The sequence below is a fragment of the Oncorhynchus tshawytscha genome, linkage group LG08 (genome assembly GCF_018296145.1).
Source record: "Oncorhynchus tshawytscha isolate Ot180627B linkage group LG08, Otsh_v2.0, whole genome shotgun sequence".
NCBI classification, from domain to species: Eukaryota; Metazoa; Chordata; class Actinopteri; order Salmoniformes; family Salmonidae; genus Oncorhynchus; species Oncorhynchus tshawytscha.
This window is the reverse complement of record NC_056436.1, coordinates 46952201-46974731: the sequence shown is the minus strand read 5'-3', so window position 1 is coordinate 46974731 and position 22531 is coordinate 46952201. Positions and strand designations below refer to the sequence as shown.

Genomic DNA, 22531 nt, shown 5'->3' with positions numbered 1-22531 from the left:
CACCAGATTTGCACACATCTCAGGAGGGATTTTGTCCCACTCCTCTTCTCCAAGTCATTAAGGTTTCGAGGCTGACGTTTGGCAACTCGTACCTTCAGCTCCCTCCACAGATTTTCTATGGGATTAAGGTTTGGAGACTGGCTAGGCCACTCCAGGACCTTAATGTGCTTCTTCTTGAGCCACTCCTTTGTTGCCTTGGCCGTGTGTTTTGGGTCATTGTCATGCTGGAATACCCATACACGACCCACTTTCAGTGCCCTGGCTGAGGGAAGAGGTTCTCACCCAAGATCTGATGGTACATGGCCCTCCCTGTCCATCGTCCCTTTGATGCAGTGAAGTTGTCCTGTCCCGTAAGCAGAAAAACACCCCCAAAGCATAATGTTTCCACTTCCATGTTTGACGGCGGGGATGGTGTTCATGGGGTCATAGGCAGCATTCCTCCTCCTCTAAACACGGCGATTTGAGTTGATGCCAAAGAGATCAATTTTGGTCTCATCCCACCACAACACTTTCACCCAGTTGTCCTCTGAATCATTTAGATGTTCATTGGTAAACTTCAGACGGGCATGTATGTGCTTTCTTGGGCAGGGGGACCTTGTGGGCGCTGCAGGATTTCAGTCCTTCACGGCGTAGTGTGTTACCAATTGTTTTCTTGGTGACTATGGTCCCAACTGCCTTTAGATCATTGACAAGATCCTCCCGTGTAGTTTTGGGCTGATTCCTCACCGTTCTCATGATCATTGCAACTCCACGAGGTGAGATCTTGCATGGAGCCCCAGGCCGAGGGAGATTGACAGTTCTTTTGTGTTTCTTCCATTTGCGAATAATCGCACCAACTGTTGTCACCTTCTCACCAAGCTGCTTGGCGATTGTATTGTAGCCCATTCCAGCCTTGTGTAGGTCTACAATCTTGTCCCTGAATCCTTAGAGAGCTCTTTGGTCTTGGCCATGGTGGAGAGTTTGGAATCTGATTGATTGATTGCTTCTGTGGACAGGTGCCTTTTATACAGGTAACAAACTGAGATTAGGAGTACTCCCTTTAAGAGTGTGCTCCTAATCTCAGTTTGTTACCTGTATAAAAGACACCTGGGAGCCAGAAATCTTTCTGATTGAGAGGGGGTCAAATACTTATTTCCCTCATTAAAATGCAAATCAATTTATAACATTTTTGACATGCGTTTTTCTGGATTTTGTTGTTATTCTGTCTCTCAATTTTCAAAAACCTACCATTAAAATTATAGACTGATAATTTCTTTGTCAGTGGGCAAACGTGCAAAATCAGCAGGGGATCAAATATTTTTTTCCCTCACTGTATATACAGTTGAAGTCGGAAGTTTACATACACCTTAGCCAAGTACATTTAAGCTCAGTTTTTCACAATTCCTGACATTTACTCCTTGTAAAAATTAGTTTACATAAAATCAATCAGTATTTGGTAGCATTGACATTAAATTGTTTAACTTGGGTCAAACGTTTAAGGTAGCCTTCCACAAGCTTACCACATTTTTGGCCCATTCCTCCTGACAGAGCTCGTGTAACTGAGTCAGGTTTGTAGGCCTCCTAGCTCGCACATGCTTTTCGCACATGCTTTTCAGTTCTGCCCACAAATTTTCTGTAGGATTGAGGTCAGGTCTTTGTGATGGCCACTCCAATACCTTGACTTTGTTGTCCTTGGAACATTGTCCATTTGGAAGATCCATTTGCGACCAAGCTTTAACTTCCTGACGGATGTCTTGAGACAATATATTCTTCAATATATCCATATAATTTTCCTTCCTCGTGAGGCCATCCCCACAACATGATGCTGCCACCCCCGTGCTTCACGGTTGGGATGGTGTTCTTCGGTTTGCAAGCCTCCCCTTTTTCCTCCAAACATAACGATGGTCATTATGGCCAAACAGTTCTATTTTTGTTTCATCAGACCAGAGGACATTTCTCCAAAAAGTACAATATTTGTCCCCATGTGCAGTTGCAAATCGTAGTCTGGCTATGTTATGGCGGTTTTGGAGCAGTGGCTTCTTCCTTGGTGAGCGGCATTTACGATTATGTCAATACAGGACTCGTTTTACTGTGGATATAGATACTTTTGTACCTGTTTCCTCCAGCATCTTCACAAGGTCCGTTGCTATTGTTCTGGGATTGATATGCACTTTTTGCACCAAAGTACGTTCATCTCTAGGAGAGAACACGTCTCCTTCCTGAGCGGTATGATGGCTGCATGATTCCATGGTGTTTATACTTGTGTACAATTGTTTGTTCAGATGAACATACCTTCAGGCATTTGGAAATTGCTCCCAAGGATGAACCAGACTTGTGAAGGACTACAATTGTTTTTCTGAGGTCTTGGCTGATTTCTTTTGATTTTCCCATGATGTCAAGCAAAGAGGCACTGAGTTTGAAGGTAGGCCTTGAAAATCACTGATGCACTTGCTAATAAACTCGCTCACCGAGTCAGTGTATACATCAATGTTTGTGTCTGAAGTTATCCGGAACATATCCCAGTCCACGTGATCGAAGCAATCTTGAAGCGTGGAATCCGATTGGTTGGACCAGCGTTGAACAGACCTGAGCACGGGCGCTTCCTGTTTTAGTTTCTGTCTATAGGCTGGGAGCAACAAAATGGAGTCATGGTCAGATTTGCCGAAAGGAGGGCGGGGGAGGGCTTTGTATGCGTCGCGGAAGTTAGAATAGCACTGATCCAGAATGCTGCCAGATCGAGTCGCGCATTCAGTATGTTGATCAAATTTAGGGAGCCTTGTTTTCAGATTAGCTCGTTAAAATCCCAAGCTGCAATAAATGCAGCCTCAGGATATATGGTTTCTAGTTTACATAGAGTCCAGTGAAGTTCTTTCAGGGCTGTTGAGGTATCTGCATGGGGGGGGGTATATCCCGAGTGAGCTATGTTTCCGTGAAACAGAGAATGTTACAATCTCTGATATCTCTCTGGAAGGCATCCCTTGCTCGAATTTTGTCTACCTTGTTGTTAACAGACTGGACATTGGCGAGTAGTATACCTCGGGAGCAGTGAGTGATGTGCCCGTCTACGGTGCCTGATCAGAAGACCGTTCCCTCTGATCCTTCTGTGGCGACTTTGTTTTGGGTCGCCTCCTGGGATCAGATCCATTGTCCTGGGTGGTGGTCCGAACAGGGGATCCGCTTTGGGAAAGTCGTATTACTGGTCGTAATGTTGGTAAGTTGACGTTGCTCTTATATCTAATAGTTATTCCCGGCTGTATGTAATAAGACTTAAGATTTCCTGGAGTAACAATGTAAGATTTTTTAATTTTTTTAATCAAATATTGCAGTTTCCTAAAAATGCGAAGCGAGGCGACCATCTCTGTCGGCGCTATCTTGCCCATTATCCATTGTTCATTATCTGAGATGGAAGTTAGGGGAAACAGAATGAAGATTTTGATGGAGAAAGGAGGAATTGCTACCGACAATCAATTTTTAAATAACGATCACTGATTTGATGGAACACTATGATTACTGAGCAAAGCTGGGGTTCTTTCTAGAGTGGAAACCCACAAAATAGAGTTAATGGAACACCATAAAAGTTTAGTGAACTACTTACAGTGGGGCAAGACCATTAATTATACTACTGCCTCTGCAACATGGTGGCAAAACTGGCAAATAGCCGGTAGCCACAAACCTGGACTGAAATATGACAAGGAATGAGATGTTCATCCAAAGCAACTCATTATGAATGAACCATAACCAGGTTAGTAGAAGTGTGCTTTACGCCCCTTCAGTAGTGTACACCCATGAATTCCCCATTCCCACACACTGCTAGAGGTATCCACAGAGAAAGAGCTTTCTTTATCTCTGACTCAGATTTAATTTCCTTATGCTGCTTCTTTTCCCCCCAAAGGCATGGCAACAACAAGCCCACTTACAGATGAATAGTTAGCAAACCTGAACCTCACTCTCTACTATTGAACAAAATACACTTATTGGAGCTAATAACACTCACTCGAGTATCTGACATATTGGGCACGGCACCTGTAGCAAGCGGCAGCAGTTTCAGCCTCTGTTCTTCATTTGTCACACACAGTATGTGGTCGATGAGTTATTGAACTTCACTGCAATCATAAACTTAAAGGGGAATAACGGAACAATTCAAAAATGTGTGTTTGTTCCTAAACCCATCTGACTCGTTGGGCTGTCTGTCAAACTGCGCACCTCTCTCAGAGCGTGAGGTAGAGCTAGAGCTACGTCACAGGGTTATACAGCCTCCCCCCATTCACTGCAGCGCTATATAGAACATTGTGTAATAACGTAAATCTACAAAAAACAAACGTTATGTCACAGTGAAAATACTCAATTGTGGAAGTCCAATGGATTGTGAGATATGGCATATACATTTTCTGTGTTAAATTTATTTGTCAGGTTCACAATTTGACCTTTTCTGAGATCTGACAAGCAAGGAGAAAAGGAGCTGACCTAATCCCGCCTCCCCCTTTTACTTTGCAACCGCATTGGACATAATTTAACCTGCCAATCAGCATGGTCCATCTTCCTTCTCTGACTGTAGGCTACATCACTCGTAACATGATGTGATCCGACCATTATGGTAAAATATATCTAATAAAATGTGAGTGAAAGACTAGTGAGTGTACAACATAATGTCCACTTCATACGATGCCACATATGGGCTAAAAGGCAAATTTATGTAACAATTGTTGAATTACTTTGTAACTTTCCTACAGTAGCCAGTTGACAATGAACATATTCTTGAAATTAATTTATGTTGCAGATATAATACTATAGATAGATGCATGCATCAGTACCTAGGCTATCGAAATGCAATTCATCTACTGAAGTGTATTCTGAACGTAACTTTTTTTCAAACTTAGCGTGTTCTTTGGAGGGGTCTACATTTTATCTACATTTTAAATGTTAATTTTCATTGTTTGTCTATATGTTTAGAAATGGATAGAGGACCAATACTGGCGCATAATGCAGTCCCTGTCTATGAGGAGGAGGACGGCAGAAGAGCTGAGGGACATTGCTGCAGAAGGCATGCAGGATGAGGAGGACCATGAAGGCATTGCTTTCTTCGAGGAAGATGCCCTTGATGCTGAGCTACTCGGAGAAGACGAGAATGAAGAGAATGAGATCAAGGAGCCAGAGGAAGTTGAGGAGCCACCACCTGAGGCCTCTCAGCCAATTTCTTGAACTGGAAATTATGTGTTATTGTTATGCATTATCAGGACTTTTTTATATACAGTGTATTAGCAAAGTATTCAGACCCCTTCCCTTTTTCCGCATTTCGAACCTTGTTCTAAAATAGATCAAATATATATTTTTCATCAATCTACATACAATACCCCTTAATGACTAAACAAAAACTATTTTTTTGCAATTTTTTCTAATTCAATATAAATAAAAACAGAAAGACCCTTTGCTATGAGACTTGAAAATTAATCTCAGGTGCATCCTGTTTCCACTGATCGTCCTTGAGATGTTTCTTCAACTGGATTGGAGTACACCTGTCGTAAATTCAATTGGATGGACATGCTTTGGAAAGGCACATACCTATCTATAGATATAAATTCTCACAGTTGACATGGCATGTCAGAGCAAAAACCAAGTCATGACGTCGAAGGAATTGTTCGTAGAGCTTCGAGATAGGATTGTGTTCGATCTGGGGAAGGGTACCAAAAAATGTCTGCAGCATTGAAGGTCCCCAAGAAAACAGTGGCCTTCATCATTCTTAAATGGAAGAAGTTTGGAACCAACAAGACACTTCCTTGAGCTAGCCGCCTGACCAAACTGAGCAATCTGGGGAGACGGACCATCTCTGCAGCACTCCACCAACGAGGCCTTTATGGTAGAGTGGCCAGACGGAAGCCACTCCTCAGTAAATGGCACATGACAGCCCGCTTGGAGTTTGCCAAAGGGCACCTAAAGAATATTCAGCACATGAGAAACAAGATTCTCTGGTCTGATGAAACCAAGATTGGATATTTTTCAGCAGCAGGGACTGGGAGACTACTCGGGATTGAGGGAAACATGAATGGAGCAAAGTACAGAGAGATCCTTGATGAAAGCCTGCTCCAGAGTGCTCAGGATCTCAGACTGGGGCGAAGGTTTGCCTTCCAACAGGACAACAACCCGAAGCACACAGCCAAGGCAATGCAAGAGTGGCTCTGAATGTCCTTGAATGGCCCAGCCAGAGCCCGGACTTCAAGCCGATCAAACATCTCTGGAGAAACCTGAAAATAACTATGCAGCAACGCTCCACATCCAACCTGACAGAGATTGAGAGGATCTGCAGAGAAGAATGGGAGAAACTCCCCAAATACTGGTGTGCCAAGCTTGTAGTATCCTACCCAAGAAGACTCAAGGCTGTAATCACTGCCAAAGGTGCTTCAACAAAGTACTGAGGAAAGGGTCTGAATAATTATGTAAATGTGATATCAGTTTTTTATTTTTAATAAATTTTTTAAAAAGGTCAAAAACATTTTTATTTGTAATTGTGAGGTATCGTGTGTAGATTGAGGGGAAAAAACAATTGAATCCATTTTAGAATGGCTGTAATGTAAAAACTTTTTTTTTTAAATCATATACTAACAATTATAATTTTTTTCTCATCTTGTCTCCAAGTCTTTCTGTTTGTGCTCCACGTCCCCGTAAGCGTAAACGTTCTGTTTTGCCCAAGAACTTGGCAGTGCATGTCAGGCCGTTCGGTCGCCCGCACAGGAAAAACTAAGGGAGACAAACTTCTTCTTTTTGTTTTTCATGCAGGCATTGGTGGTAGAGGTTTGTCATTTCACAAACAGTCAGGGTCAGGGTCTTGTTTTGGAGTGCCCGTCGTATGGTGATTCCCTCAGAGCGTGGCTTGAAGTTACACCTACAGTATCCTACTGGTATCTTGGACTGCTCATTTACATGGGATTTACCGAACTGCCTGACCTCCATCGATACTGGAGTACAAAGTCTCTTCAGGGTTCTTGTGCTTTCATATCACGTAATCGCTTCAAAGCTCTGTTGGCTGCTTGATACATTGTAGCGCTCAAAACAAAAGATAATGACTAAACAGAACTTGTAAATGGAATTAAATGAACCAAAACTTGTTTCTCAGAAGTGTAGCATAGGCTGTGCACTCTGCAAACAATGTGACCACTCCGACAATGAAAACAGGAAGACTGGAATAATAATATTGAACGCAAGAAATGACTGTAACCAAAGTAACAAACATGTAGATAAAAAATTGTAAGTGGGGATGGGGAATGGGGAATTGATATACATTAACAATCAAAGGCAAATAGCAAACACAAGAATGCGCTGGGAAAGAGCGCATTCTGGAAAGAGAAGTGCATTGTGCATCTGGGTGCATGGTAAATCCGACCTCTGCATTGGCCATGCAGCATTTAAGGTGATATGGCCTCACCAGAAGTCAGGGCATTCATACTTCTTGTGCTTCAAGGAGCAATGCAGAGTTGATGTCAAGGAAGCGAGTTTGTGTTTATACAGATTGTACCACCCTCACCTACCGTCAACCAATCATGTCAATGTGGAGCTATACAGCATTGTTACAAAATTTGGGAGACGCATGGCGATGCAGTAACAGAGCTCGATTTGGCCTCAGCATGCCTCCGATCACCTTTTGGTGTAATCCACAGTATGAATATACATAACATTTGATTGGATATACATGTATATATATATATACAGTTGAAGTTGGAAGTTTACATACACTTAGGTTGGAGTCAGCAAAACTCGTTTTTCAACCACTTCACAAATGTCTTGTTAACAAACTAGTTTTGGCAAGTCGGTTAGGACATCTACTTTGTGCATGACACAAGTAATTATTCCACTTATCATTCACTGAATCACAATTCCAGTGGGTCAGAAGTTTACATACACTAAGTTCCAGAAAATGTCATGGCTTCAGAATCTTCTGATAGGCTAATTGACATCCTTTGAGTCAACTGGAGGTGTAGCTGTGGATGTGTTTCAAGGCCTACCTTCAAACTCAGTGCCTCTTTGCTTGACATCATTGGAAAATCAAAAGAAATCAGCCAAGACTTCAGAAAAAACATGTAGACCTCCACAAGTCTGGTTCATCCTTGGGAGCAATTTCCAAACGCCTGAAGGTACCATGTTCATCTGTACAAACATTAGAACGCAAGTATAACTATCATGGGACCACACAGCCGTCATACCGCTCAGGAAGGAGACGCGCTCTGTCTCCTAGAGATGAATTTACTTTGGTGCGAGAAGTGCAAATCAATGCCAGAACAACAGCAAAGGACCTTGTGAAGATGCTGGAGGAAACAGGTACAAAAGTATCTGTATCCACAGTAAAAACGAGTCCTATATCGACATAACCTGAAAGGCCGCTCAGCAAGGAAGACGCCACTGCTCCAAAACCACTATAAAAAAGCCAGACTACGGTGTGCAACTGCACATGTGGACAAAGTTCTTACTTTTTGGAGAAAAATAGAACTGTTTGGCTATAATGACCATCGTTATGTTTGGAGGAAAAAGGGAGAGGCTTGCATGCCAAAGAACACCATCCCAACCGTGAAGCACGGGGGTGGAAGCATCATGTTGTGGAGGTGCTTTGCTGCAGGAGGGACTGGTGCACTGCACAAAATAGATGGCTTCATGAGGGATGAAAATTATATGGATATAATGAAGCAACATCTCAAGACATCAGTCAGGAAGTTAAATCTTGGTCGCAAATGGGTCTTCCAAATGGACAATTTTCCAAGGACAACAAAGTCAAGGTATTGGAAGTGGCCATCACAAAGCCCTGACCTCAAGCTTATAGAACATTTGTGGGCAGAACTAAAAAACGGTTCACGAGCAAGGAGGCCTACAAACCTGACTCAGTTACACCAGCTCTGTCAGGACGAATGGGCAAAAATGTACCCAATTTATTGTGGGAAGCTAGTGGAAGGCTACCCAAAACGTTTGACCCAAGTTAAACTATTTAAAGGCAATGCTACCAAATCCTAATTGAGTGTATGTAAACTTCCGACTTCACCTATATATATACACCTGTAAAGTTTGATTTGACTTATATTATATATGATGTGACTTATGTTTTATATATATATAACATAAGTCAAATCAAACTTTACAGGTGTAGACCTTACAGTGAAATGCTTCCTTAGAAGCGCTTAACCAACAATGCAGTTTTAACCTCTTGAAGCTAGGGGGCACTATTTTCATTTTTGGAAAAATAACGTGCCCAAAGTAAAATGGCCTAGTTCTCAGGACCAGATGCTAGAATATGCATATAATTGACAGCTTAGGTTAGAAAACACTCTAAAGTTTCCAAAACTGTAAAAATATTGTCTGTGAGTAGAACAGAACTGATATTGCAGGCGAATGCCTAAGACGAATCCTATCAGGAAGTGACTCATGTTTTGAAACCGTTGTGTTCCTATGCACCCCTATTGGCCATTGAAAGGGATATCAACCAGATTCCTTTTTCTACGTAAGGTGTCTACAGCATTTTGAGGTAGTTTCACGCCTTTATGTTGACAAGCGTCGGAGCTGGTGTTGTACGATTCAATTTTAATCCAGTATTGAAGCTTATATATATTTGACCAGGGACTTCACTAGAGATTCATGGATAGGGGGGCTAAGCCTCTTTTAGGGGGGTCTGGCATACTCCCTCCTGTCCACTTACTGTTGGCTACTTCTGTGGCTTGAGACTGCTAGCTAACGTTAACCAAAATATTAGCTACAAGTAGGCCTAACGGTGCATGTACACTAGATAGCGGTACATTTCTGCGTGCCCCTTAGGCCGCCCATTGTGACTCGCTTGTGGCAACATATGGCAGCATATAGCATCACATTCAATTGTGCGTCAAGAATTCAGCATAGCAAGTTTGTATGAAGGTCTGGTTATTAATTGGGTACATATAACTATTTAACTATACTCTAAAACACTCTGGTGACAAACAAACTTTGCTGCCCTGTTTCCAATTGTCCACATGGCTGGGAGAACCTATTCAAGTAAGTAAATACCTTTCGAAAATGTTTTTTTAAAAACTATGTATTATTAGCTAATGTTGGGGTTCGTTCCTTGTTCCTTGTCAATCATTTGCTTATTGGTGAATTTAGCATTCAGACAATATCTTTAAGTAAATCAATCATTAATTTATTAATGAAATTGCAGACAGAAGTTGACAACGGGAACATAACACGAATGTTTCCGAGTAAGTTCTGCAAAATAGTAAACGGTCCAAGTTATTTCATTATGCTTGCAGTCAACCCATAGTGATGTCACTGCCTACATCATTACCTTCTACTCATGAGACCAAGCCCATGCATACACAGCTATACAAACAATATCTGAAGGCTCAGCAGTAAATTTCCACTCCCCAAGGTGATTTATAATGGTATGTCTGACTAGTCTCTTATCTCTTTCACTCCCCTGCAGGGATCTGTGTCTATGAATCTCTTTTAGCCTTTAGGTGCTTTCTCACAGACACCCTGTTTTGACTGCAATAACTCACACATCTCTCAGACTGTGTATTTATAAGAGGCAGAGACTATAAAAGAATGTTGGAACAATTTTAACCTGATGGGTAAGGTGTTCCGCTAGCGGAACCCCACAACAACATTCCGCTGAAAAGGCAGCGTGCAAAATTCAAAAATATTTTTTAGAAATATGTAACTTTCACGCATTAACAAGTCCAATACAGCAAATGAAAGATAAACATCTTGTAAATCTACCCATGGTGTCCAATTTCAAATATGATTTACAGCGAAAGCACAACATATGATTATGTTAGCCCATAGCCAAGTCAAAAAAACATACAGCCATTTTTCCAGCCAAAGTAGGCAGGCACAACAAGCAGAAATATTGATAAAATTAATCACTAACCTTTGATGATCTTCATCAGATCACACTCATAGGACATCATGTTACACAATACATGTATGTTTTGTTCGATAATGTGCATATTTATATCCAAAAATCTCAGTTTACATTGGCGCGTTACGTGCAGTAATGTTTTGATTCCAAAACATCTGGTGATTTTCCCAGAAATACTCATAATAAACATAATAAAACATGATAAAAGATGCAAGTGTTATTCACAGAATTAAAGATAGACTTATCCTCTCTGCAACCACAGTGTCAGATTTTTTTTAAACTTTAAAAAGCATAATCCAAGAACAGCGCTCAGTACCCAAAAACAGCCAAAGACAAGTCCGCCATCTTGGAGTCAACATTAGTTAGAAAAACCACCATCAATATTCACTTCCCTTTGATGATCTTCATCAGAAGGCACTCCCTGGAATCCCAGTTCGACAATAAATGACTGATTTGTTCCATAAAGTTCTATAAAGCCCATAATTTAGCCACTTGTTGTTAGCGTGTTCAGCCCAGTAATCCATCTTTATGAGGCGCGACCATTTCCTCCATGACAAAAACTCAAAGAGTTCCGTTATAGGTCGTAGAAACAAGTCAAAACATGTCTGCAATCAATCTTTAGGATGTTTTTAACATACAGTATATCATCAATAATGTTCCAACTGGAGAATTTCATTGTCTGAAGAAAAGCATTGGAACGGGAGCTAACTCTCTCGGGAGCGCGCGTCATGAGACCGAGGCTCTCTGCCAGACCACTCACTCAAATAGCTCGTATGAGCCCCTCCTTTATAGTAGAATCCTCAAAACAGGTTCTAAAGACAGTGACATCTAGTGGAAGCCCTAGGAAGTGCAAGCACATCCATAACTATCAGGGATTTAAATTAGGCACTGTTTTGAGATTCGACTTCTCACTTCCTGTTTGGATTTCTTCTCAGGGTTTTGCCTGCCATATGAGTTCTGTTATACTCACATACATCATTCAAACAGTTTTAGAAACGTCAGAATATTTTCTAACCAATACTAATAATAATATGCATATATTAGCATTTGGGACAGAGTAGGAGGTGGTTCAGTTTGGGCACGCAATTCATCCAAAAGTGAAAATGCTGCCCCTACCCCAAAAGGTTAAACCTTATAATGAATATATATTGTTAATCTGTAGTCTAGGACCCTATAAATGTAGTGGGGAGGGGTCTTATAGCCCATCCCCTTCTATTAATACAACATAAGCATAATCAATTATTATAATACATCAAACATTTGGTGCAGCCCCTATCATGACCCCAAGGTGAACCCCTTCACTAACTAGCTATGGTTAAGACTAACTCTAATGAGCTGCTAGCTACTTGACTAGCTTGCTATCTAGCCAACTTCAAATACTGTATAGATAGGTAGCTGGTGATATTTAATTCACTTAGCTAACTTCATATTAGCTAGCTATCTTGATGTATTTATCACAGTAAAAAAAAACTTCAAATGCATTTGTAGGCAGCTAGCTAATAGCCATGGAGGAGGGTGAAAGGATAGCAGCCAACTGTCAAAGTGAGGGAGTAGGCTATTCTGGATAGGGCAGGTACTTGTGTAGTTCCTGTCCCTAGAAGTGAGGACGGAGATAATAGTAACTTATTATATTCAGTGTGGTGTAATTTGACTATAATGAAGTCTGCTTCTTGTGAGGTTTTCTGACCTCACATACAGAGAGCTGTGAAAGCCTGTCTGCAGATTAAGAGGTCGCAATGAAGAGCAGTGGTCCTCAGTCCTGGTCCTGGGGACTCAAAGGGGTGCAAATTTTTGTTTTTGCCTTAGCACTACACAGCTGATTCAAATGATCAACTCATCATCAAGCTTCGAGTGGTATTTATGTATTCATTTGTGACGCTATCATTGATATCCTTGTGACGCTATCCTTGATGTGTGCCCATCCATCTATCAATCCAATGTTATCATGATTTGTTATCAGGGATATTATACTTTAGTAATCCACAATGACCTGGTGATGTAAAAGTCTAATTCAGGTGTGTGAAGGCTACCTGTGTCCTGCATAACTTCATGAGGATGGACACGAGGACAGGAAGGGATCTCCAACTCGCCGCTGTGTGCCAGAGAAGAAGTCTGCTGCTCTGCATGATGTTTCAAGGATGTGGTCCAACAATGCAGTAAGAGAGGCAATCCGTATGCGGGAGATCTTCACCTCCTACTTCTTTGAAGAGGGTGCTGTTCCCTGGCAACACCATAGACTACACTATGCACAACCAAAGGCTATTTTAAGAGCCATTCACATTGCAATAAGAGTATTCTTCCATTTACTTAGCTATATCAACTGCAGTTATTCAATTCCCATTTCATCTCTCTTTGATTTCTACTTCTCAGGTGAGGGTGCTGTTTAGGTGTGATGTCTGTACAAAAACAAAACAGGCTCTTTTAAGAGTCACCCATGTTGAAAACATGTACAACAATTAGACACCCTATAACCCACACCTACACACTCGTGTATCAATCTGTCCTCATGTCTGGGGTGGCAGGGTAGCCTAGTGGTTAGAGTGGTGGGCAAGTTCAAATCCCCGAGTCTGACAAAATACAAATCTGTCATTCTGCCCCTGAACAAGGCAGTTAACCCAATGTTCCTAGGCTGTCAACCAGCCTGGTGTAATCCATAATTACAAAAGACATATGGGTGGGGTTGACATGTCAGTTGATCAACTCCCACAATGTGTTGCAGAAGACCTAGAAGTGGTGGAAAACACTTTCTTTCCACTGTGTTGACATTACAGTCAACAGTTACCTTTTGTTCCAGGAATTTAATTACCTAATGAGGCAAGTCAGTAATGAACCAATTATTATTTACAATGAGGGCCAACACCAGATGACACTGGGCTTATTGTGTGCAACCTTTTGGGACTCCCAATCACACCCAGTTGTGATAAAGCCTGGATGCGAACTAGGCTGTCTGTAGTGACGCCTCTAGCACTGAGACAAAGTGCCTTAGACCACAGCGCCACTCTGGAGCCCAGCTGTTTCTCAGCTTTTAAAATGTGTATAATGTTTTCATATGAGATTTGACACCAGCAAATGTTTCTACTTTATGCACACCGTGGTCATGGTCCAGTAAAAAATGTAACATTCCGCCAGGCAGGAAAGGTTTTTGAGGTTGAGATTGGCTCACTGCCAACAATGCAGACTCTGATAGATGGTGAGCCAGTGGTGACGACTGATCGATATAAATATCTTGGCACTGAGTTTTTTGGACAATGTGTATGTTATCTCAAAGGGAAATCAGCGCTTGTTCTTGCTGAGGAAACTCTGCGGTTTAAGGGTGGACATTGAATCCATTTTAACATTCAGTGTTTTGGAAATCTAAACTTAAAGAGTAAGAACAGGCTGGGTAACATTGTGAAACAAATTAGCAGGATCATTGGTATGAACTTAAATGACCTTCCTCACCTGTATCAGACACAAGTCATATGTAAAAGCGCAATCCATTCTGAGGGAATGTGGCGGACATTACATTTTGTCAGCCGGTTATTGTCGTTCTCACTGTAATTGACCCTATATTAACATAAACATGTTAGCTTCTACAGGCCTCCATGCATAGGCTAAAAGCCTCTGGTGTGCGCCTTTGGAATATCTACATTTTAACAAGTCTAATAAATCCATTACATCCCATTAAATCCATTATTTTAGGCAGGTCAAAAGAAACATTAAGAAAATGTATTTCAGAAGAACTGAATATGAGACGGCCTACTGTATATTATCTGGCTATGCGCCATGCCTTAGGCTGTAGGTTAGTTCATTTAGCAGACAAGATATGCTAATAAATTTATTTTATTGTATATGATTTTAGAGTAAGAATATAATTGTACCTAGCTGAATAAAATAGAAAGCATCTTTTTCCTACTCTGGAGCGAGTCCGCAAATTAAGTGACTATGTTGAGCGTCAAAGTAATCATTTGAAACAGATTCTACATGTTAGATTTAGAGTTATTTGGCAAATTTAGCTGTGAATGATACAAACCATAGAATATCTTAGAAATCAAACCATTACGGACTGCATGATGTGACTATAGGTTATTTGAAAGTCAAAAAAAGCTTGCACTCTGTTCCTTGCCTCAAGCTACACACGCTGTACTCTTATCAAATTATCATATTTAAACACATCAGACTATTCTCAAATTAATTTTGTCTTCAATAAAATGTTAAATATGTTTTGATGTATAATGTCCCATTATGAAATGGGCAGGAACAGGACTGGGGAAAAAATACATACAGTTTAAGTCGGAAGTTTACATACACTACCTAAGTTTACATACACCACTCCACAAATGTCTTGTTAAACAAACTGTAGTTTTGACAAGTCGGTTAGGACATCTAGTTTGTGCATGACACAAGTGATTTGTCCAATAATTGTTTACAGACAGATTATTTCACTTATCATTCACTGTATCACAATTCTAGTGGGTCAGAAGTTTACATACACTAAGTTGACTGTGCCTTTAAACAAGCTTGGAAATTCCAGAAAATAATGTAATGGCTTTAGAAGCTTCTGATAGGCTAATTGACATAATTTGAGTCAATTGGAGGTGTACCTGTGGATGTATTTCAAGGCCTACCTTCAAACACAGTGCCTCTTTGCTTGACATCATGGGAAAATCTAAAGAAATCAGTCAAGAAAATTGTAGACCTCCACAAGTCTGGTTCATCCTTGGGAGAAATTTCCAAATGCCTGAAGGTACCATGTTCATCTGTACAAACATTAGAATGCAAGTATAAACACCATGGGACCACGCAGCCATCATACCGCTCAGGAAGGAGACACGTTCTGTCTCCTAGAGATGAACATACTTTGGTGCGAAAGTGAAAATTAATCCCAGAACAACAGCAAAGGACCTTGTGAAGATGCTGGAGGAAACAGGTACAAAAGTATCTATATCCACAGTAAAACAAGTTCTATATCAACATAACCTGAAAGGCAGCTCAGCAAGGAAGAAGCCACTGCTCCAAAACTGCCCTATAAAAGCCATACTACGGTTTACAACTGCACATGGGTACAAAGATCGTACTTTTTGGAGAAATGTCCTCTTGTCTGATGAAACAAAAATAGAACTGTTTGGCGATAATGACCATCATTATGTTTGGAGAAAAAAGGGGGGGCCTTGCAAGCCGAAGAACACCATCCCAACCGTGAAGCACCGGAGTGGCTTCATCATGTTGTGGTGGTGCTTTGCTGCAGGAGGGACTGGTGCATTTCACAAACTAGAACTATGTGGCTATATTGAAGCAACATCTCAAGACATCAGTCAGAGTTGAAGCTTGGTCGCAAATGGGTCTTCCAAATGGATAATGACCCCAAACATACTTCCAAAGTTGTGGCAAAATGGCTTAAGGACAACAAAGTCAAGGTATTGGAGTGACCATCACAAAGCCCTGACCTCAATCCTATAACCTATAACTGAAAAAGCGTGTGCGAGCAAGGAAGCCTACAAACCTGACCAGTTACACCAGCTCTTTCAGGAGGAATGGGCACCAATTCACCCAACTTATTGTGGGAAGCTTGTTGAAGGCTACCCAAAACGTTTGACCCAAGTTAAACAATTTAAAAGGCAATGCTACCAAATACTAATTGGTTGTATGTAAACTTCTGACCCACTGGGATTGTGAAGAAAGAAATAAAAGCTGAAATAAATTATTCTCTCTACTATTATTCTGACATTTCACATTCTTAAAATAAACTGAGTATAAATGTATTCGATGTATGTAAACTTCTGACTTCAACTGTATCATCCGTTTATGCACTCGAATAGCGAATGGAGGCCGCTTTCCCGCAGTTTGTTCTTAAATCATGCAAGGTTGGCTACTCCGGCTTTATAGCAGAGCAGATGACAAATGAATATAGTAGCAGCTGGGATCCTCTTCTTTTTAGTTGCAACAATCAAAACCTAAGCTTTCACACCGGATTGCATATAAAAATGTCTGGGCTTATAAGAGCACTTGTTTCACTTCACGCATCAACCACTGTTTGAGGAGCATTTCAGCCTCTCACTGCTCAACAGGTGATATTCCACCCAAACTCTGTATGCCATGGGCTCTCCAACCCGGTTCCTGCAGTGCTTCATTTGAGAAACTAAGTGTAATCTGTTAGGAAACATTGATAGTAACATGTTTACACAAAAAAAAAACATATTTAGTTAAACTGTTGTCAGTCCCTATCTCTGCGCACTTGAGAAAGGAATGAAGGAGAGAGAGGAGATGGAAATGCACATTGGTGAGATATTTTGTAGCTAAAAAGGTAACGTCGGCCTATTTAATAATTATGAAAATATATAAATAAAAACTGTAAGCCGCCCTGAACAATCAATGAACCAACAGCATCACCTAGGCCTATACGTTCACTCCCAGATTAATGTATAATACATTTGGAGTGTAACAGATAGTTTACGGCAAAATGATTATTTTAATTTAGTTTTTTTGGCTTTGAAACAATATCCACAATGACCATGTTTTCCACTCAATTTCAACCAAATCCTTGAATGGGGAATCTGCTTCAGAGTGCAAAAGACCTTAGACTGGGGCAAAGATTTACGTTCCAACAGGATAATGACCACAAGCATTCAGCCAATGCAAGGCTGGAAAATCTTCAGAACAAGAATGTGAAAGTCCTCTAGTGGTTGGGCCACCTCTAGTGATCCAGACTTGAATCCCATTGAAAATCTGTGTAAAGACTGAAAGGAAGAATGGGAGAAAATCCCCAAATCCAGATGTACAAAGCTGATACTGATATCCCCAAGATGACTCAAAGCATTAAGCAAATGTGGCCATTTAAATGACAATCTTTACCCAAAATTCTTTCAACATCACAGCCCTGGTTCTGAGTTACCTTTCTAGTGAATAGGCTCTGTTAGAGTTTACATTTCTTCCAATTAGGGTTGGGCGATGTCAACCTTACTCCTATCGAGATAAAGTACCGATGAAGCACTGTGACATACGATAGCACAAAAAATACAAAATAAAAGACTGCTAAAAAGAACCACTAGCTAGAGCTTGAATGCTACGGGAGGGATAAGAGGAATCCTGACAAAATACATTTGAGACAAATATTTTTTTGTAGCATATTCCTCTCTGTTAGAGGTGAGGCATGAAAAAGGTGTGTGTGTGTGTCGACTCGGAAGTGACAGTTAATACGCAAAAAAATATTATTTCTCTCAAATTTTGTGCCCAGATTAGTTTACATTCCTGTTAGTGAGAATTTCTCCTTTGCCAGATAATTCATCCATCTGACAGGTGTGGCATATCAAGAAGACCGATTAAACAGCATGATCATTGCACAGGTGCACCTTGTGCTGGGGACAATAAAAGGCACTCTAAAAAGGCACAACACAATGCCACAGATGTCTCAAGTTTTGAGGGAGCATGCAACTGGCATGCTGGTGGCAGGAATGTCCACCAGAGCTGTTGATAGAGAATTGTATGTTAATTTCTGAGGAGAAACTGAGGAGTATTTTGGTCTGTAATAAAGCCCTTTAGTTGGGAAAAACTCATTCTGATTGGCTGGGCCTGGCTCCCCAGTGGGTGTGCCCCTGCCCAGTCATGTGAAATCTATAGATTAGGGCCTAATGAATTTATTTCAATTGACTGATTTTCTTATGTGAACTGTAACTCAGTAAAATCTTGAAATTGTTGCATGTAGGAGCTTATATTTCTGTTCAGTATATCATGTAAGGAGGTCAAAATAATGAAAAACTATTTACCAAATCTATTAATTTTAAAATACTTGTACCTTGCCATTATCATTCACTGTTTTTTCTAAGATAATGGGGGTCGCCAGTTGCCTGGGCGGGGATTCCAGGGCAAGGAATTGTCCCCTGCAATAGCTGAAAAATAGTATGGCACAGAGCAACAAAATATTGCTTATTCCATGTTAAGCCAATGACTTGGGGGGGTAACCTCATACCTAATGCACAGTATAAATCCACTACATTCCCCTACAGAAAATACATAGCTGTGTTGCCTTTTCATAATTCATACTGTAGGCTTAACTTAACACTCTGATTTGGGGGCAAATTCTCCATGGTCAAAAATAACAGACACTAAAAAGATGACAGCAAGGCCTCCCAAGTGGCGCAGTGGTCTAAGGCACTGCATCGCAGTTGTGCCACTAGAGTTCCTGGTTCGAGTCTTGGCTCTGTCGCATCCGGCACCTGAGCAGAAGACCCATTGGGCGGTGCACAATTGGCCCAGCGTTGTCCAGGTTCGGGGAGGGTTTGTTCAGCGGGGATGTTCTTGTCACATCGCGCTCTAGCGTTTCCTGGGGTGGGTGTATGCCGTTTCCTCCAACACATTGGTGCAGCTGGCTTTCAGGTTAAGTGGGCAGTGCAGCTCGGCTGATTGTGTTTCAGAGGGCACACAGTTCTTTTTCAGAGGGCGCAAGGTTCTCGACCTTTGCCTCTCCCGAGTCCATACGGTAGATGCAACGATGGGACAAGACTGTAACTACCGATTGGAAACCACAAAACTGGGGAGAAAAAGTGGTTTTTAAAAAAATCACAAAAAAAGATGAGCAGCAGAGTCAGAGTGCAGGAGTAAAGCAGATTAACCAGGTTCATTTGAAGTCTCAATATCCTGGCCGGTAATGTGACTGTGAGAAAATGTCAATTTACTCAGAGCCATTATGTATCACAGATACATTTGTGAATAAATGAGAAGAAGATCTGAAAGACCAGACTGCAAAGATACTCATACACGATGTGAGCCAATTTCCTTCATGAAAGCCCTTACACCCCATATCTGAGAACAGGGGAACATTCCATTTTTTTGTGACAGATCAGATGAAATAGCTACCAAATTGGATTTCATGACGAAAATGTCATAATAGCATGCACAATGTAGTTGATTCGACTACATTGTGCGCAATGGCATCAATATTCTCAAAATATCACATTTTTAGTTAGCTACTGGTGACATTATTTACAAGATTTAAAAAGCAGCCATGGTCATTAACTAATGAAACAAGAAAACATAGTATTAGGCAAAACAATAATGGAACCGAGCAGATAAAGGTCACCCCGTATTATATTTCATTAAAGTTCCAAAGATAATAAGGCGTTTGGGAGGACGCTTGTCAACTGTACTCAAATGCATTGTAAAACATATGCTACATGATATCAATAGTCATTGTACAATAATGATTACACGATTCAATCTACATAAATTTGTGAATAAAATACAAGTGACGCGGACACATCTGCTTGGTCACTGTCGGTCACTGTCGTTGAGATTTTCACATGTTGTTTCTGTCAGTAATATACTGTACCTGCTGTAAATCAAGTCGTCCTCGAAATGAGTATAAAACAACGTGCATTCATTCATTCTTATTGAGAATATAGCCATAAATACAGAAAGTCGTAAAACGCTCCAGACATAGCCTAGTACATAACAGTGAGAGCAGAGCAGACAAGAGGTAGCTTAATGTAATACTGTAACAAAATCAATACAAGTTAGACCTTACCTCTATACTGCAAGAGAAACATTGTCCACAGTCCCGTACAGCAGAGGATGGTGAGCGCTCGTCGCCTACAGTACGCGAATGTAAAGAATACAAATCCGTTGGATTGAGAGAAAGGTAATTTGTTCTTCAGTCTGCTCGGTTGGGCAGACTGGGCTGCGGTGAGAGAATGAAGGAGGGTCTTGCAGCTGGAGGAGCCTCGCGCTCACATGAACTACATGCCCGAATACATGTAGCCGATGTTTACAAGTGAAGAAAGCATAGCCTGCCAGTCGCGACGTGCAAGGGAGTAAGTAGTACTCAGAGTTGCAACGGAATTCAGTGATTTGCTCAAGAATGTGTCAGTCCCGATTACCCGCAGCTGACAAACTACTGTACACGTTGTCGTGTCTGCAAACCAGTGAAAGGGACTATGCAGGGCCACTGAATAATCATCATAGGTTCTGATATGGATAGGTTTTGTTGTTGGATCCTAATCCTAATCCTTTTACATTGTAAAAATGTATATTTGCAAATGGATCCATTTTCATTATGGTGTAGGTGTGCGTGTGAGTGTTGTGATCAGGACATAAAATTAACTTTTTGGTCCACCATCCACCCAGATTTTTTTCTTTGCTAAAATTACACCAACAGGGGCCTCCCGGGTGGCGAAGTGGTTAAGGGCGCTGTACTGCTGTGCCACCAGAGACTCTGGGTTTGGGCCCAGGCTCTGTCTAGACCAGGAGGTCCAACAAAATTGTGCAGCGACTCCTGTGGCGGGCCGGGCGCAGTGCGCGCTAACCAAGGTTGCCATGTGCTTGGTGTTTCCTCCAACACATTGGTGCGGCTGGCTTCCAGGTTGGATGGCGCTGTGTTAAGAAGCAGTGCGGCTTGGTTGGGTTGTGTATCGGAGGACGCATGACTTTCAACCTTCGTCTCTCCCGAGCCCGTACGGAAGTTGTAGCGATGAGACAAAATAGTAGCTACAAAAAAATTGGATACCACGAAATTGGGGAGAAAAAGGGGTCAAATATTTTTTTTTTTTAAATTACACCTACAAAACAACAGATGAGCATTCACTGTAAAATCACCAGTGTTAAATGTGCAGTGTCAAAAGGCCTTAGATTTGATGGAACAACATGCAAGTGCCAAACGACCCCTAGTGTAGCAGTTGATTACTGTAGTCAAGTGCTAGGTGTATTTTTTTACTTCAATTGGTGTAAGAAACATAACTTCACCCATACATTTTATTTGATGCCTTCAAGATTTCCTTTCTCATCGATGCTATTTGTATTTATTATGGATTTCCCTCAGCTGCTGCCAAGGCAGCATCTACTCTTCCTGGGGTCCAGCAAAATTAAGGCTGTTTACACAATATCTAAAACATTACAATACATTCACAGATTTCACAACACACTGTGTGCCCTCATGCCACTACTCCACCACTACCACACATCCACAATAGAAAATACATAAGTACATAGTGCGTATGTTATCGTGTGTGTATGCATGAAGTTAGGATATATATAGTTGAAGTCAGAAGTTTACATACACCTTAGCCAAATACATTTAAACTCAGTTTTTCACAATTTCTGACATTTAATCCTAGTAAAAATTCCCTTTCTTAGGTCAGTTAGGATCATCACTTTATTTTAAGAATGTGAAATGTCAGAATAATAGTAGAGAGAGTGATTTATTTCAGCTTTTATTTCTTTCATCACATTCCCAGTGGGTCAGAAGTTTACATACACACAATTAGAATTTGGTAGCATTGCCATTGCCTTGTTTAACTTGGTTCAAACGTTTCGGGTTGCCTTCCACAAGCTTCCCACAATAAGTTGGGTGAATTTTTGCCCATTCCTCCTGACAGAGCTGGTGTAACTGAGTCAGGTTTGTAGGCCTCCATGCTCGCACACGCTTTTTCAGTTCTTCCCACAAATTTTCAATAGGATTGAGGTCAGGGCTTTGTGATTGATGGCCACTCCAATAGCTTGACTTTGTTGTCCTTAAGCCATTTTGCCAAAACTTTGGAAGTTTGCATGGGGTCATTGTCCATTTGGAAGACCCATTTGCAACCAAGCTTTAACTTCCTGACTGATGTATTGAGACTGATGTTGCTTCAATATATCCACATAATTTTCCTCCCTCATGAAGCCATCTATTTTGTGAAGTGCACCAGTCCCTCCTGCAACAAAGCACCAAAGTGGTGGCAA

The 22531-nt window shown here is 41.1% G+C and overlaps 1 protein-coding gene across 3 annotated transcripts in view; it reads right to left on the bottom strand.

Moving 5' to 3' along the window:
- Positions 1–20707, bottom strand: part of LOC112256393 (ecto-NOX disulfide-thiol exchanger 2) — a 217392-nt gene extending 196685 nt beyond the window's left edge. For 2 of the 3 annotated variants that reach the window (XM_042325583.1, XM_042325582.1), the window contains exon 1: positions 20343–20707. In XM_042325583.1, the coding sequence (XP_042181517.1) occupies positions 20343–20364 (22 nt within the window). In that variant the 5' untranslated portion in view covers positions 20365–20707. The remainder of the gene's footprint in view (positions 1–20342) is intronic. The other variant, XM_024429624.2, reaches the window with a different exon arrangement.
- Positions 20708–22531: the final 1824 nt, after the last annotated feature.